We start from the raw sequence: 18,287 nt of genomic DNA on the forward strand, positions 1-18,287 counted from the left end.
CAGTGATTTGCTTCCCCGGCTTATTACAGCTCACTACAGCAGTTCCGGAAGTAGCCTTCACCGCAGACACATAATCAGGCTCCTCTGGATGTGGAGATTTCCTTATGCATCCTTGAGCCAGCAGTGATGGCCACAGGAAACAACCCATCTCCACACTATATCCTTTCTTACTGATACTATCCTTAAATATGAGAATAAGGACGTTATCGAAAATCCTATAACAACAATTTGTAATATAACTTTGGATAATAAAACTCAGTAGTCTTCACACACCACAAGCGCCTAGGACTGAAAATCTAGTTTTACTACTACTATGAAGTTACATAAGACCGAGCCTTAGCCTGTTTGAACTGAACAAACTGGTTCGTTTTGTTCCTGCATACTTAACAGTAATTTCATTTTGTCTAGTATTATAGCTCATTGCTGGTAGGTAATTTAGAATCTCCGTGGAATTGGAGAGATTCAAAAGCCTTGAACAGAAAAATAATGAATCTTTTGTTTCCGATTTTCATTCTTCTACATACAATTGCCACTAAAACACATTGCTAGTTTTAGTGTTCGGTAAGTTTTCGTCTAAAATAATGTTTTTCTTCAAATAGGTAATCCAGTGAAACCAAACACAATTTAATAGTTTACAACTTCCAATACAAACCTCGAGTGGAATACATACCACAATAGTATACCGCTACCTGTAAATAGCTCTAATTTGGTGCAGTGATCGAAATCAAGAGGACCCTCCATCACTTCACCACTCCATCACAATCAGGACCCTCCATCACTAAACACGCGCAATATTGCGCTTACATTCTGTACATTAATTACGCGGACCTACACAATACGTTATATTACTTGCCTTTGCGTATATTCGAACAACAGTTAAACACAGGATTCCTAGTAGGCCTTAATAAATTACACAACAATGAACTTTTTACAAGGAATTCAAAAACTGCCGCCATGTTGCCTAGTTTTCTACACCTTACTTTTCAATATTGTATTTTCCAAAAATTAAAGATAAAATGCTATTTCTTAAACAAAACTCAGATGTTTTGATATTCCCTAACACATTACAATCTCCTCCCCATAGTGTTTGAACTTGCACAGTCCTGCAACAACAAATAATAAAGAAAACTGCTCAAGTTAACGCAGTTTTATGAGCAAAATTCTGCTTTGATTTGAGCAGAATGCCGAATACCCTCACGTGTACTTCTAAAAAAATAACGTGACCACAGCACAATGTTTATTTGTGATAACCAGCATTATCAGCTAGCGATAACTGTTAGAGAGGTGAGATCAATATATCGACTGGCTCAAGGTCATTCAACAGGAACCGTTATTGTAATGGACAAGGTAAACAAATGACTGGTCTCTTCTTTTCCATTTAGGACTTTCATATGACCTTGACTCTACCTGTAATTGTTCATATTTTAGTGGTAGTGATTGTTAAATGTGTGCGAATTCAAATCTGTACTTGCTGAAGTAGCAACTGAAAAATACGTTTTCGTAGCCTACAAACTATTCGTACAGTAATGAATTATTCCGATTGTAAAACACATTCTGACACATTGAGAGGAGAAATAACTTGACCGGTTCCCAATAATTGTAACCGGACTGAGATAGTTTCCCCGTTACCCAACCGAGGCTAACCTACAAAAGACGTGAACTGTTAAATGTTAAGTACAGGTTACGAAATAATATCGCGTCCGCCTCGCGTGTCTTAAATGACCCCCGCTGGAACTATGCAAAGTACGGGTTAAATAGCCGATGCGTACAAATTATCCACAGACATCGGTGTTTTTCTTAAGATAGCGATTACTCAATCGTTTTCCACACTTAAATAAATAAAATACACATAAACTATTATACACGAAGATGTAGCCTACATCTTAAATCCTCATCTTCGTTAAAACATTTTAGCCTAGTCTTAAATCGAATAAATTTATCGAATTAATAATTTAAAGGCTAACTGGACTTTCTCCATAAAAACTGCAAATACATCCTGTATTGTCTCATCTTTTGTCAAAATTTTGATTATTTACAACAATCACAATAGTCATTCACAATAAGGGACCATACTGTTTTCCTCAATAGTCAAGTATCTCACAGACTACTGGCCTAAATAATTCTAGATAGATATTTAAGTTACCTCATGTTATTCCGTTCACATTTATATAAAGCTCAACTTTAGGACTTACTTGCCTACTGGCATGTAATACAAAATTACTTAAATTGAAAAAGTGGTCATGCAAACACACACATCATGAAACGTCTACAGCCTCTGGCTTCAGGGCTTCGTCCCACTGGGTTTGAATGGTACTTGATGAAATGTCAGAGACTACCCAACCATGTACAAAGGAGTTTTAATGAAATTCATGTTAATGGACACTAAGAAACGGTTTTAATTTGTTTAAAACCAGCGCTACGACATACTGGCCTTTATTTTTAACTAAACATTACTAATTAAAATTAAAATACTCTCTATTATACAATACGTAACACGATTCCCAAAACTTCTAAAGGTTGGAAAATAAATTGAGACCAACCTTTATACAGCTACCTAAAAGTGCGCACAAATTTGACGCTTCAGGCACGTCTGGAATCCATTACGTTTTCTGTTTGTAAAGACTATTTTAGTGCAAGAACAACAAATTAAGATATTTCGACGTCACAAATAACAGACAACAAACAAAGGGAGACAAAGCGAGTGTTTACATTTCCGTGGTACATAAACTGAACATAATTTTTTATTAAATATTCTGAAAGTATCGATTGTGATATCGCACCTAACCTAGTTCTGATGGCTTGATACGGAAGGGGAAGTCATCAGAATCCGGTGGTTTGGCGGGAAATAACAAAGAGCAATATTTACAGTTTCGTCTCAGTCACGTCAGGTGAGGTTAGGTGACCTAATTAGGGCAATTACGGTAGCGACAATAGTGTCATGTGCTGTTATCTCGGCTGTGGTTGAGTCACAGGCGAGGTCTTTGTCATGGCTGCGTCTTCGCCAATAACACTCACCTCCGGGCATTCCGGCCAAAGTTCAGGTAGACTTTAGTCAAGGATCGATTTCCTATCTTTTGTGCATCAAATATACCTAGGACACTTTCTCCCGGCTTACCAAAGCGGGATTATAGTTTATGCGACATTTATGTACGACCAAGAGGAGAAGAAGGATAAAAATCCATAAATTCAACTCAATCTATTCTTAAAATTTCCGCTGCCTAACAGGATCTAAATCTGTTTTGAAGTCATTAATCTCTGCAGTGTCTAAATCTTCTTGCGCTATTCAAATTGGTGGTCTCAACATTGTAGGTTAATCCACTTTTTTTGCTTAAAGTTCAATGTTGATGACGGATTAACTAAAGGGATCAACACTCCTTTACGTTTGTTATGGACATTTACAAATATTAAAGTTCTGTATTTAATTTTGAAACAGCCTTTAAAAAATTAGCCATTAGATGGTAAAACCGGTTGCCATTAGAAACGCTGTCGTTGCACGCTATCTAGCGGCAAACTAAAGAAACATAAATTATAAATATATCACAGAAAAGTATTAATCATGGCATATTGAATCTAACACCTCCAAAATCTTAAAATTTGTTCATAGGAATTAAGTAATTACAATAAGATTCAAACTTATTACAACTCAAAAAAGATTTAGCATAGTAGTGTTATGTACAAACTGCCGCAAGGAATTTCCTTACCGCCCAAGATGTTATCATCCAATCCTCATATGGATCAGAGATCTGCTCTCTTTGAAACTCAAAGGTAATGTCCATTATAACTCTATATTAATCAGATATAAACGACTTGTTAAAAAAATCGTCATAAAATGTACGTACATACCATATGTAGTGATCGTCTGGTACACACAATGTAGGATTATTAAAGTTAAATACCGACGTTAAATCATCTCCAAATAGTAGGGAAACAATAATATCTCTGCTCACAAAGCAAGGACTAACCAAACATTGTTCTGGTATTTTTCCAGAAAGGATCACAAAAGGGTAACCATTCGCGGCATGAGTCATCGTCCGACTGTTCGCCCCGCAGTAACAGGACTGACCTTTCACCTGTCCTTGTTCCAGACGTAGTATTGACCAATACTTACAGAATGGTTACAGTCAACCTCTAAACTAATATAGCTTATTTGTAAAGTCAATGCGACTAGACTTTTCAGCAAGACTAGGGTCTTATCGGGTTGTGACTCACGCAGTTCGTGGAACTGTGGTTCTGAAAGAGGAATTCCCAACCTTGGTAAACGCATTTATCGCAGCTGTGTAACTAGTAACACAAAAGGTAGAAGTAAGAAACGCCCAGTAAAATAATTATGCCCACGAATATTACACTTGTGAGCTGGAGATTGTTATTTAGACACTGCATTTCCCGATTCACCCAAATCTGTTTGTTTAACAAATTTATATGATTTTCACAGCACCCACGATACTCAGAGACATTTATTTTCGAAAAAAAAACTTTTGAGGTAATTTTAATGAAGTCGGCGGCATATACGGATCCCACCAAAAATCCGTTTGGGCCAATAATGATACCTCTTAAGAAGCTTTTACTAAATCAAACAATACACTTAATGCAATTTAAGTTTTAAAAATATAATACAAACAAAAGTATTTGTTTATTAGTGAAAGATTTGAACTCGTTATTTTCACCCAGTTGTTGACCGAAACAAAACTCCCTGGGATTGAGTGAGCGGCCCAAAGCAATGGCGGCACAGATCTTCCTAATTTAATTACAATGCCAAGAGGGCTACGATTAAAAATCAAGAACAGAAAATATACTACATAATTCATGTATAACATAATAAATAAGGATCCAATCCATTTGGTCAAATATTGGTTCACATTTTCCAAACAATGTACTTTTAATACTGCAAAATAAGAGGAGGAAAATCTATGTCAAGTGTGGTATTCCATAAGAACGCCTCATGGAATATGGTTTATGGAAAATTTTGATACGCCAATGAGATGAATGTTTCTAAGCTTTGCTTCTTTTCGTTGCTACACCCTAGATCAGTGGATCAGGAATGCCATCACAACATTAAGGAATGGAGAACTACATTCAGACCGACCTCATCTATTGATTCTACATTACCACGCAAGTGTACTCTTACATTGTGAGCTTATAACTGACGTCAGCCAACCGCACTTGTTACGGACATGAGAACTGATGATGAGAGAGAAAATGAACGGGTTCCTCTAACCGCGGACTGCATAATTACGCCAGATAGCTGGCTGGATGGCCGAGGCATCATCACACCCGGTGGGGCGTGATAACTAGAGACCTGCCCTGTTATCAGCTCCAGGCGGTGTCAGTGACCTTGTCCTCCACATTATCTACATGCGACAGCAATGTTCTCACGCACATGCCCCCCCTCCCCCTGCACGTGATTGCTAAACTCCCTACATTCATTCGTCGCTGACGTCATCGCAGATAGTGGTAGTGCCAATATCTTCTAAAATAAAAGTGCCTATAAAGCACATAAACTAACTCTACATCTTCATTAATGGATGACCATAACATATAAGTCCCTGTGTTCGTTGATGGCATGATAAAAGAGGAAGTAGGTTGATGGAATACCAGTAGCGTAGCCGTTTAAGGCCAAAATTTGCATAATTGATTCTCACCATCTAGCCATCCCTTCCTTTTTTAGAGGATTCCGTCCATGCTAATAGTACTTTTAATTGACTACACAAAACGTTTTTAGTAGAAAGCGATTCTAATCAAATTTAATGAAAGGTTGTATTGACCTTGGCGGGGACTCAAACCCGTGACGTTTTTGTTACAGTGCCGCAGTTCTATTGCTGCACTAAGATGAAAGTCTTGCCTTTAAAATATATTCGCACAAACTTGTAGATGTAAATAATCTACAAAAGAAATTGCAGTATCTGTATTAAACACTAGGCATTATTTGATGGTACCCGAAAACCTAAAACAAAACTGCAGTAAATTTGCATTGGATTATAAATATTTTAGTCTGAAAATGACAGGTGATACCAGTTTCTGAAACGTCGTATTCATAAATTTAATCGATGCAATCACCATAACAAAATCCGTAACAATCCTATCGCGCTTTGGAATGAGGTACAGAAATTTCAAAAGGGAATTTTGTGCAGAGTGTGTACTTATTGATCAATGGGAAAACCCAGTAAAACCCCAGGGGGAGAGAGAGAGAGTTGTGTTAAGTATAAATTCGCTAATAGACAACTGTTTGGATTATACAGTGTAGAATACTTTTCTATACTTTTGAGTTCCACGTATGAGGAGAACCTCATAAAGTGCGGGGGGGGGGCAAGGTCGATGGTACTGATAAAAGGATTCGAACCCGCGCTATCTCAAGTCCGACGTATTAAACCGCCCGGCCATTGGCACTGCCACTGAAATATTGCTATGGTTAATACCTAACGAGTTCTGCAAGATTCCTTAAAAGTTCATTTATTTCCAAGCACAATTTTCCTCATCAAATGCAAAACTGTATGTAAAGTTAGCTAATCAATTTCAAAAATTTGCACCCTCAGACTGTAAAACCTATACTTGAAAATTTAATAACATAAAAAAATATTTATAGTAATATATAATCAGACACAAAAAGGTTATAGAAACACATAATTCAGTTTCATATCCTACTGAATTTAAACCGCTGCGCTGTATAGAAACAAAGGATGATCACATAGCCACCTTACAGAAATCCTGTTTGGTGTAGTTTACTCGTTGAAAAATCACCGCATCATTTCATCGTGGCAACGTAAACAAAGTACGTAGTGCTCTTTCACTGTTTACCCTTAAATGGCGACGAAATTGTGATCACTTTTAATCAATCAAGGTCAAGGTCTAGACGCATTAACGTCGAATTCATCACCTGTCTGTTTCTCCCACACGGTCGAGTGCGTAATGAACGAGCAATTTGGCTGTCGCTGTCCAAACACATTACTGCATGCCACCAGTTGTTTTCCATTCTTCAAGTGCTTATTCACGTCCTACATTCTATCAGGGTAAGAGTCCGACACCATCACTAGATTCCCTTTCCAAGTCAACACTACAACCTTTCAGGAAATGTCTTTAGGTTAATTCAGCGATGGACCTTTCGCTTTTAAGTAATCACCTCCAAGTAATTGTGTACTTTCCCCCGTAAAGGCCCACATTGGAAAGTTTCACTGACACACATCTATGTAGAGAGGCTTCTGTTAAGGCAAAACATTAAATGATTGCACGTCAATTCAACGGTGACAAAAATGAGTTGCATCTTCGGATTGTGCAACCCGCGAAGGTATGTACTAATGACAGGGTGTTGCAAAATGGAGGCAAATTTCTCGTGTCGCCTTACATCACATCGATGTGTTATGGGTTTCCTGATCGTGTCCTGGATGTGTATGGATAATTGAGTTACGATCACATTAACAGCAGTTTTTGTTTGGCCCTCGAGCACGGAATCCTAAAATCGATGATCCACTAACAGGATTTTATTACGTTTGGCGCAACAAGAAATTGCAAACATACGTTCGTGACGACAGTTACAAAATTTTATATATTTCAGGTGAAACTATCTTCTCTGTGCCGTCAGATCAAATAGGAAAATTAAATCATTACGCTGCGTTTGAAAAAATCATTACCATAACGAGTTCCTTGTCTTTGAATGTGGAGTTAAATTCCTATTTAATTGTTTTACGTGGTTTTAATTCAAAAAACAGTATCTCAATAATCGGACGATGACGATCATTTTAATTCTTTTGGACTGTTTTGGACTATAAAATCTCTTCCCCTACAATGAATTCCTAGGTATTTGCTAACCAAAACATTATAACCTATGCCTTGTGAAAAATGCGACGAAATACTCCCGTGTTATTGATATTTTTTTAAATTCTATCCTACACTGCTTAGCCAAACTATGCATTTCTAAAATAGTATATATTCGAATATATGTGATAAAAAGTTTTTTTGCGGTGCACCTTTTTTATTTCGATGTTGGAAACTTTGTTTGGGACAGGATGTCAAATAACTGTCAAGATGGGAAAACTAAAGAGACACGGACAGGGCGTAGTAGATAGATATAATATTTTGCATTCACACGTAAGCATTCATTTATTAGCCTATGAGCCATTTGAAAAATAACACCGTAAGTTTAATTTTAATTTAGAAAAATTTTAACTATTTTTTGAAAATTACTTAAAGACTCTCATCTACAATATACAATAGAAGTTTGAATTATATTGTAGGACAGGTACATCCTAAAACAGAGAAATTTCCATTGTCTCGATTCTGCTATTGCTGTAGTTTTATATGATTACAGTCAGTAAAATCAGTACTGTGGACACTTTTGCGTTCTCGACTTTTTCTTTTTATTTTACACGTTTTGTCTTAGAAGCAGAATATCACACCTCTTACTCGCAAAAATTCCAATTGGCACAGTTACTGCCACGGATGAGGCCTTGACCCCATTGAAACCGGCCCGTGGCGAGTGACGGCCTACATAATAATATAACGTAGAGAGCGACAGGCTCCAGGAGGCGAGGCGGACCGTGGCGGGTCCAAAACACACTTTCTCCGCCCGCCCTGGGGCTGGATCCTGTGGACATTTACTCCTATTGTATCACGTAATGCACATCACCACTTATATTCGTGTACGAGTGCTATAATTGTGTAGAAACCTCTGCTTAGTGAAATTTCATAACTGGCACCTTACGTAAGACTCGGCAGCCGTAATATTAGGACTGTGGGTAGTTAGAATCATTTAATTACGATACGGCCGGTCGGCCGTCATTACGACTGCTCCAGTAACACGAGGTCAGGTATTTGGGGAACTTGAGGGGAGGGCGTCTGACCAAGGCACTTTCACGCCTGCTAAACAATATCACTCGTTCCCTTTCGATATTCTGGGAACGCTAGAGATGCCTCGTACTTCTGAGAGACCGGTCTTGCAAATACACCATCGTCAGCAAGTCTGGCCAACATCTAACTGCTCTACATTATATTGCCAACGATAAGTGAAAAACCGATAGGAATGGAGTTATAGGAAGGACTATGCTGTCTGCAAATCCACCTCTTGTAATTAATCCGCCTTACATAACTTCGCTCAGCACAGCTGTTATGTGTCTAGTTTTGTTCCACATTCCTCAGTCCATATAGAAACGAATAGTTGTGATTTCTCTAGGTTGCAGGAAGGCAAAACGTACTATAGAGTCTACGGTGCGAAAGGACCAGGTTCGCGAGAAGTTGTCGCAAGATTGATGTTTAGCTTCACACTGTATTCAAAAATATTTGAAGCAGTTCCAGCCTCAATAGCGGGTTTATCTTCTGTGGTAATATTCTTGTGTAGCCACTTTAAAATATTCCGTGGATTATAGACCGTTGAACATTACAAGGGTATGGTAATACAACAATTGTTCGGTTTAATTAAAACCTTTTGTTAGAATTTTAGGTATATAACTAGTATTTTAGAGTATCTGGTACAGCAGAAAGAGAAAGATAAAGAGAAGGATTTTATTTTTATTAATAAAAATTGTCGTTTCCTTAGGTAAATTTGATTGAAAAAATTAAATTGTTTAAATACAAATACATTCAGTAAAAAAAAACTCATTTTATCTTCAGCTGTTCTTTTTTGTTTGAAAAGTTGTTACATTTCTTATGTCATAAAGAAGTTGTAAAGAAAAAAGGCTTTTTGTGGCTTTGAAAGAGAATAAATAAATTAAAACCAGATTAAACCGCCTTTACTCGATAACGTAGCTATACTTCCTGCGCCACACACAGAGCTACCATTATCTGGTAACCCCACAGCCACAACATCGCCCACACAGCAGTATGTCACATGGTATACATCTACCATGGGTTCTACACATGGAAACTTCCATGAATGTGCATGGGATGTTCTCTAGAGCATTGTCAATGAATTGAATGTGAGCTAAGAATGTATTGAAGCAATTGACAAGGGTCACCTCCTCCTATACACCCTTATCTTATAAAATGGTTCGGACATCTGACTTACAAAGATTACTATTGGTTCTACATAAAAAAAAACTGCAGACCACTCCAGAAGTACAGGACAGGAGCTTCCCATAAGTGGCGAAAACTGTTTAAAAAAATTTCAAACCGTCTCGGTTACACTTTCTTCGACCAAACATTTATTCAATTTGCAAAGTCTTCATTAGCACGACTTATTATATGTGACAACTCTTAAGAAGTACTTCTCAGTTTTCCATTAACACTTAGGTTTACTTCATCCCAATTCGTGTACTTTTGACAAAACTGAATTTAAATATTCGCTATACCTGAGGTGGCAACAATAAGGCATCACGTTTATTGCGGGTATTCCGATTCTCTTATCTCTGCAGTAATAAAGAAGCAAATGTTTCTTTTGAGTGGGCTTTATCGGTGCAGCTTATTTTGGCCGTGATAAGATAACAGATTAACGATCCATAAACCACGTAAACAGATAAATGCAGAAATAATGCTATAAGCGTTAATTGAAACTATCATAAACATACGGTTCAGATGTTGAATTATGGAACGCATTACACGTTCACATGTTCAGGAAGAAACGTTGGATACGAAAGATAACTATTGGAAAAACATTCATTAATTAGAAAGAACTGTTAGTTATGAACGTGTGTTATTTTAGGAAGAATCATTATTTATGAGGAACAGTTAGTTAAAAAAAATATGATATAAATATATTTGTTACGATGAAAAATTAGTTTGGAAGACATTCTACATAGGAACTAACATTAGTCAAGAACACCAATCAGGAAGATGGACATTACGTGTCGAACGTTAATTTAAAAATGGGTGTATTTGGAACAAACACATAAATGTTTGGAAGGAAATATAATTGAACACGTTGATTTGACAGAAACGCCACAGATAATTTGTTAGTTAGAATGTACACTATGATCCAACGTTAGTTAAGCAGGTGCGTTATAAAAGTCAGTAACTAACTGTAAGTTAGAAAGGCTACAAAGGTAAACGAGCGTTGGTTAGGAAGGAATTTTTTTGAAGGGGGAACTTTAGTAATGGATGAACGCTAGTTAAGAAGTAAAGTTATTTAAGAACGGAAATTAATTACGAAGAAGTATTAGTTAAGACGGTAAATTGATAGAAAATCAGTATTTATATGAAACCCAAATCAAACCCAATCAATACGCATTAATTGAAGTGTTGTCAGTATGTTATACATTAACAGGACCGTATATTTACTTAAATACTTTATAACTTTTATAAGAACTCTCTGATGATACATTAAGGAGGTATTGAGAGTAGAAATGATGTGAATAGCCTTTATAGTCTTGTTGCCACTGCCATCGAAGGATGGCATGTCCTTAAAAAGCGCACAGTAATAGAAAATTTCATAAATTTTTGCTACAGTTTTCTAGTAAAATAAAGTACGAAATCTGGATCGCAAACGTTTCTTATAATGTATCACATTTCATAACTGTTAGTCCAAATATAAACTATTATATGTCAATGTATTCACAACTATATAGGGAGCATTATAATAACAATATCTTATTGTTTCCATGGAAATATATTTTTATTTTCTTTACAAAATGTAACAAAAATGTTTTTTGGAATTTTTTTTGTAAATATTCCGTTGTGTAACTGCTTAGCGATAAGCTTTACATCAAAACCGTAAACCGTAAATGTATAACTTATTCGAAATTGTGTCCTGATTCCAAAAATATATATTTATTGTAACTTTTACCTCAAAACGTATGTGTTACAGGGCTTTGTATGAAAAAGCACCCATATTTACTTATTTTCAAAAATGCGTACATTTCTAAATAAATATTGTTGTTCTTGGGTAAACATAATCTCTTGACTGCATTTATACTTATATAAGTATGACAGTTAAAACAAAAATAAACTAAAATAATAAATTTTAATCTTACCTTATTTACATATGTACAATATCAAAGTTTCATTTTTCACACAGCGTCACTAGATCCCGCCCTGCGAGCTCTCTAAGATCATTTGATCGGTCTCTAAAGTTTTCACCCATACTGAACAACTAAAACTATAACCTAAGAAAGCTAAAAAAAACAATAATAACAACACCAAATACTATTGGATTCGTAACCTCAAACACAAAACCCGGCACTTTTTTACAGTTTCACAACAATGTGGTTGACCCGTACTACGTTCACGTCAGCTGTCCAAAAAAAAAACTATGTTTTACGGTAAACAAAGAAGACATAAATCGAAGTAAGAACAGTAAATCGGTACTATAGTTATTGCTCTTCCAGAATATATCAAATAAAAATCATTTATATGACCTTAATTGCCTACAATTTCAATAACTGTACATATCTACTTTGGCGACGAATATTCGTCGTTGCCAAATCGGACGGGCCTTTGGCGACGAAAATTCGTTTCATACCAGCTCTAGGGTTAAGTAGTATTTGATTATTAATCACGTTAACGGTTCTTCACATTTTTCAGATTAATTGGATATCCGCGATGCACACGAACCTGAATAATTGTAGTTCAAAGGGTCTTAGAGATAAAAACTAGGAATATGACAAAGACAAGAGATTGATATGCTAGTCATGTGAATTTATTGAATCCCGGAGGGACCAGAGGGAAATTTCGATTTAAGATCTTGCATAGTTAAAGTCAAGAAAACAATGACCAAATGAGTAAATTAAATTTGATCAACAATCCAAAATTTTAGACAAAACAATTTTAGTTTATTGATACGACGGAGTATGAACATAACGACGTAATATAAATACGTCCCTCCAGTCCACTAAAACTCCGCAGAGTATGAAAGAAAATTGTTACGTTCGCGCTTACGTAAAGATTGCTGAGGCGGATCTGCACGGTTTTTGTGACAAGAACCAAGGTGATCGAGATATCAGCTGATCGCGAGAGCCTTGACAAGCGCGGGTGTCGTTTCGTCCCGTGACGCCACGACACGCTACTCTACCCGAGATCGGGTTTCCCAACCCTGCCCGCCCGCACCCGCATGTGTGCTGCGCAACCCGCTGCCGGTAGCCCTACACATGGACCAGTACGCACATCGCACAGTATTATAATAACAGATTTCAGTTAAATAGGATGAGATTTAATCGCCATCAAAGTTGAGGGCGATTTTTTTCAACCGTAGTTGAAGTTAGTCTATTTGCACACTTATTTTCACCCATGTGAACCAAACGCATTGGTGTAAGTAAATTAGGACAACAGATTGATAATATATCAGGATAGACATGGGTGCTGGAAAGTCTTGAAACAGTCTAATATCTTCTGTGGTCCTAAACGTACAAACATAAAACTTTATACAGTGACGTAGGGCATAAAATTGTACTTTTTGATGCAGTAGCTCTTTAATACCTCAAGGGAATGGCCCGTAAGGAGTCGGTGGAAAATCTTAAATTTAAGCATACAATTTTAGAAATCTTTAGTACAAAATCATGCCGCAATTAGACCTCAAAAGGTTAATTCTAAACAAAATTGCTACGCCCGAAAGTTTCAATACTGATCCAATGTGCAAGTTCAAGAATGGCTTAATTTTATTGTAACTGTGTCAGATGAAGCTACAAATCTTTAAACATGATTACTGTACACAAACTCCTACTTTAAAATGTATTCAGTTTTCTGCTATTCTTCTATGGGAACGTCATAAGGAGTCAGAAAATCTTTAATGTAAGCAGAGGTTGATATGCAAATAATTTTAAATGACTAGCAAAGCAAGGAAGTGTGCCGCAAGCCGCACTTCAAAAGCTTTATCCGTTACAAAATGGTGGCGGTTCAAAGTTTGTAAACGTAAACTGTAAATTCCGTAGAAGTTTAGGAAGTTGATTTCAGAAGTTTAATATCACATTAACAATTTTTAGTGGTTAGTAACAACAGCAACACAACACACAATTTTATGATAAAAATAACGAGAAGCCTCTGTAATTTTAGTTGTCAATATTGTCTACTAATAATATATCGTAATAATTTATTTTTTAGTAATAATAAAGTATGTTTATGTAACTCCGTCATCAACCCCAACCCCGTCACTCAAAACGTAATTCTAAAAATGTGCGGTAGGGTACTGATGAATTGAATCTATAAACTACTGTCCTGAAAAAGTACGAATTCCAATTTTTAGTTCGGTAACCTTTTTTAAATTTACTCAATTGCTTTGATCTAAGGAAAATCAAAGAGTAGACGGCACCGATTTGTAGTCATTTTTTGCTGTAAGCATTGTTTATTAAACTAAGTAGTATATGAGGCTAGCAGAAATTCATGCAGAACCACTAAGGAAGAGATCAATCGTCATTAGCGCCAGGTTTTCTCGTAGAAGTCACTTCAAACTAATTGAGAAACTTAAAAGTGATAGTCAGCCCAGGGGATAGGACAGTTACTATTTCAGCGGGAAACTGGACAATATTTTGTGATATGAAATAAATAAACTAATTCAATGAGAAAACAGGGACTGTTTTGAAATCATAGAAAACTCTACACAGGACAGGATGTATAATTTTAAACCCCGAAAACGACAGTAAGCACTCAGAAACTACAGTGTACGTAGTCGAGTTTAAAACTGTTGTGCCATGTCTTTGTCAAGTATGTCTGGAACACGAAGGTGAGAAAACAAGAAACAAGGGTCACAGCGGTGCAACTATAACATCTGTGACACTGTTGACAGATGACGAGCGGGGGCGGGGGCGGTACGGAAATAACTCGCTTTTGAACCGGGACAGAAGTTGGGCCAAGTTTATAATGAAAAGCCACAATTTCAGCCAATTAATCGGGGATTGAGTTGTCAGCGAGCTAGGAAGGCGTTCACCTCTCTGACTCGACAACGGCCAAATTCTTGCAGATGTGCAATTGTTGTCTCTGAAACAGCAAATTCCTTCCCAAACACGGCCATTGATGAACTTCCTTTTATGTGTTCAAATTTTGCACCGAAGGGTTATCCATGTTATTACTTCTTAAAAACACTAAATCGAATTTTACGCGTTCTGGGCGAAAAAGTAACTCTACTTTATAAACAATAACGCCGCTCGCCTGTTTATTATACGTAATCGGTGCGTCTTTCCTGACTATTGAAATGTTTGTAACTTTTGACAAATTCAACATGTTTGGTTAAAATGTCTTACTCGTGCGAAAATATGCTTATATACTTGAAATAATTTAAAATATATAATGGAGTATCAAATTAAAAGTCTTTGTTTGAAGTTTTTTTTTTAGTTTATTTTTGATGATGGAAGGATTGTGAAGGAAACAGGATTTTTTTTCTGTACATTCGCCACCGTTCAGTGAAACAAACTGTTACTGATTTTGTGTTTCACTAAATTAAAGATGTAGTCTAATGTTATTGGTTGAAAATGATTGGGTTTTAATGGAGGAAAGTTGTCTTTACGAAATTCCAAATATAATAGAATGTCCAATACTTTTGAACAGGCTTTAAAACTTTAAAGATGCTCAGTGTTCTTGGAAACCGAGTGTAATGATTTATACCTGAATGGATTACATCGAAGTTTTGTCATTCCAAGCCTTACAGGCCCTAGGACTAATTTAAATCTTAGGAAATGTTTTGAAATCAAATAAGTGAATATGGTGTCGTATAAAACTTGTCATTTTTCACAAAATTAGTTGCAATTGGTCAGACAAAATTACGTTACAGTTGACAGGGCATAACACATGAAAATATTCGAAAATGTCCACTTTATCCTAGACCATTATGATATTATCTGTCACAGAATTAACGTTAAAATCATGATACACGAAGCATACATAGCCTTGAGTGTGCAGACCGTCTAGTAAAACTAGACTTAGAACAAGCCAAACAGGAAAAATATTGTTCCCCATTTCGTAATGACCATACTGCATTCATAAGTTACACGTATTTATTAGCGTACTAGTTCATTAGATAACTGTGTCTATATGATGTAAACACTGCTTTACGCGAACCAACTTTCATTCCAGTCCAGATTATTCCAAGGATCAAAGACTTCCATCACACCATAGCTACTGGGATCCTGATTAGCACCAACTCCTCCCTCTAGTACAGTGTGCCAGCTCACGATCCACGAGCCTCGTAGTTCTGCCAGGCACGACGCGAAGAGAGGTTACAAGATCCAGTTCTTTATCTGTCCTGAGCGCGGTCGGCGTGCGAGCCGCCAGACAACCGGTTCCAGCAGGCGGGCCTATCACCGTCCCAGTCCAGTTATCCTTTTACGTTCTGTATAAACTTAATATCAGCGCCCTTGTTTATACTCCAAGCCCATTGTTCCAAGTGACACACTCCGGTTACCTGTTACCGCAGGAAGCGTGCATGGGAGATGTTTGATCGATAATGCACCCCTCTGCCTGCTCGAGTTATTTAACTAATACCATCACTTCCTGGCTGGCTTCTAGCACCGTAATGGCCTCGATAACGTCCTTCAGCCCCGCATTATTAGCTGATTTGCTCTTGGCTAAAACTGTTTCAACTCTGTATCCCTGTAGTTTAAACTAATAATTCCGAAAGTCACTGTTACTCAATGTTTTGGGCAATTGTTTGAATAAACTTCAACATAAACGGTTACAGCGTGTGTCAAAATTTAACTGTGAAGACAGCTCTTCCAAGTTTTGGCATTATTGACTTTAATCTATTCGAAATAAAAAACTTTTAAAGGGTTGGGGAAAAAATCTTAAATATAATTGTAGATAAATTTGTTCTCACTGTAATAATGATTTTGATAGGAAAAATATTACTTTGGAATATTGCATTTGGAGAAATCTACAAAAGTGCAACCATTTAATATTTATTTTGAATTATGAATACTACACAAGCAACATTTGGTAACTTTTTACATAAAAGGAATTACAGTATAAATAATGAAGGTTAAAAATGCTTAATTAAGAGTACAATTTCTAATACAAATATTGTTACTAATTTGGTAGATAGAGAGCCTTTAAGAAAACTTTTGACATAAAATGTGTTGTGCAATATCAGTCTTGTTTATTTCCAAATCATGTTTGTTCCAAAAGTATTCCATAACATTCTAAATGTTACATGCCACCTATGTTTTGTTTGTTTGATAACTGTCATTTTTAATATGCATAACTTTTTCAAACTAACTTAGATTATAGTTAGTTATTATAGCATCACAATAGTTGAATTTTATCACAAACAATATTCCTGAAACATTACTATTTAATAACTATTAATATTTTCGTACAAGCAGTAGTTGTGCAATATTAATGAATTACATACATACAATAATTACATGGATCATTAATAATTTATTAAATCGAGCTCCTAAAAATTGTTGATGTTCTAATCTGTTGAAAGTAATATCATTTAGAGTCTTAGATTTTACGAACTACCAGTGTTGTGTAATTTCAATAAATCATTACGAAAATAAACAATTTATCAGACAAACCCCGTTACCGTGGTCACAGTTCACGGTTAGTTGGTCGTGTTTTGGTTCGCTTCGCAGAGACGCTGGCGGCTGTCACAAACTGACTACAAACAAAAGTTTAACAGAAACACAAAGTTTGACCTACCTCTAATTTTTGCGAATATTCCTCGGCAAGCCGCTCGTTCTGACGGCTGAGTTCCTCGTTCTTCTCCAGGAGAGCTTTACCGAGCTCTGCCGCCAAAATGAGGTCCTTCTCCTTCTGTTGCAGCTGAGCGTACACATCCTCGGGATCAGCTGACGGTTCCAAACTGCGCGATTCCACGTCGTATATGTAATCCTCCAGAGCGTATTTTGGCTTCATTTTATCTCTGTGCATCATACCACGCTTCAGGTTTAAACTGTTGCGATGTTTGGTCGCATACATCGATAACTACACAGTACACAATCCTAACCTAACTTTTCGGCGACACTCGACTGGACCTGACTACCTCGCCGATACAGTTAAAGTCGGCCACACCGTCCATCTTACGACACGGTTCACACGCGCGAGTTCCGGTGGAGTCTAGACAAAGCGGTCCGTCCCGAAAACAAAACACCCAAGACGCGCGACACTACGACCACCACGGACCAGGTACGGCAATACAATGCTCCCTCTACTCTCTCTATCTCTCTCTCCCCCGCGGTGCCTCCCCACTCCCACTCACCTGTCCGTGCGGAGCGCCACTGGTCCTACCTGGCGGCCTTCGCAGGCACTACGGTAGGGTTGAGTTTATTACGCTCCCAATATTTTATTTCCGTTGTTGAAACAGCTCAAGTTAGCATTCTGGAAAAAGTTCATAGCTTGTAAAAATAAATAAAACTACTAGAATCCGATGCAATTCAAGGTGATTTTTAATATGTTAAAAAATATAGCAACTTTAACCCTGGCACCACTCAAAATTACTTTTT

The 18,287-nt window shown here is 36.9% G+C and overlaps 1 protein-coding gene across 1 annotated transcript in view; it reads right to left on the minus strand.

The window, feature by feature from the left end:
• The window catches only part of LOC124364853 (bicaudal D-related protein homolog), a 149,501-nt gene extending 131,505 nt beyond the window's left edge, over positions 1–17,996 (minus strand). Inside the window, exon 1 of the mRNA XM_046820644.1 lies at positions 17,485–17,996. Coding sequence (XP_046676600.1) covers positions 17,485–17,763 — 279 coding nt within the window. The 5' untranslated portion in view covers positions 17,764–17,996. The remainder of the gene's footprint in view (positions 1–17,484) is intronic.
• Positions 17,997–18,287: the final 291 nt, after the last annotated feature.

This window comes from Homalodisca vitripennis, chromosome 6, assembly GCF_021130785.1.
Source record: "Homalodisca vitripennis isolate AUS2020 chromosome 6, UT_GWSS_2.1, whole genome shotgun sequence".
Taxonomy (NCBI): domain Eukaryota; kingdom Metazoa; phylum Arthropoda; class Insecta; order Hemiptera; family Cicadellidae; genus Homalodisca; species Homalodisca vitripennis.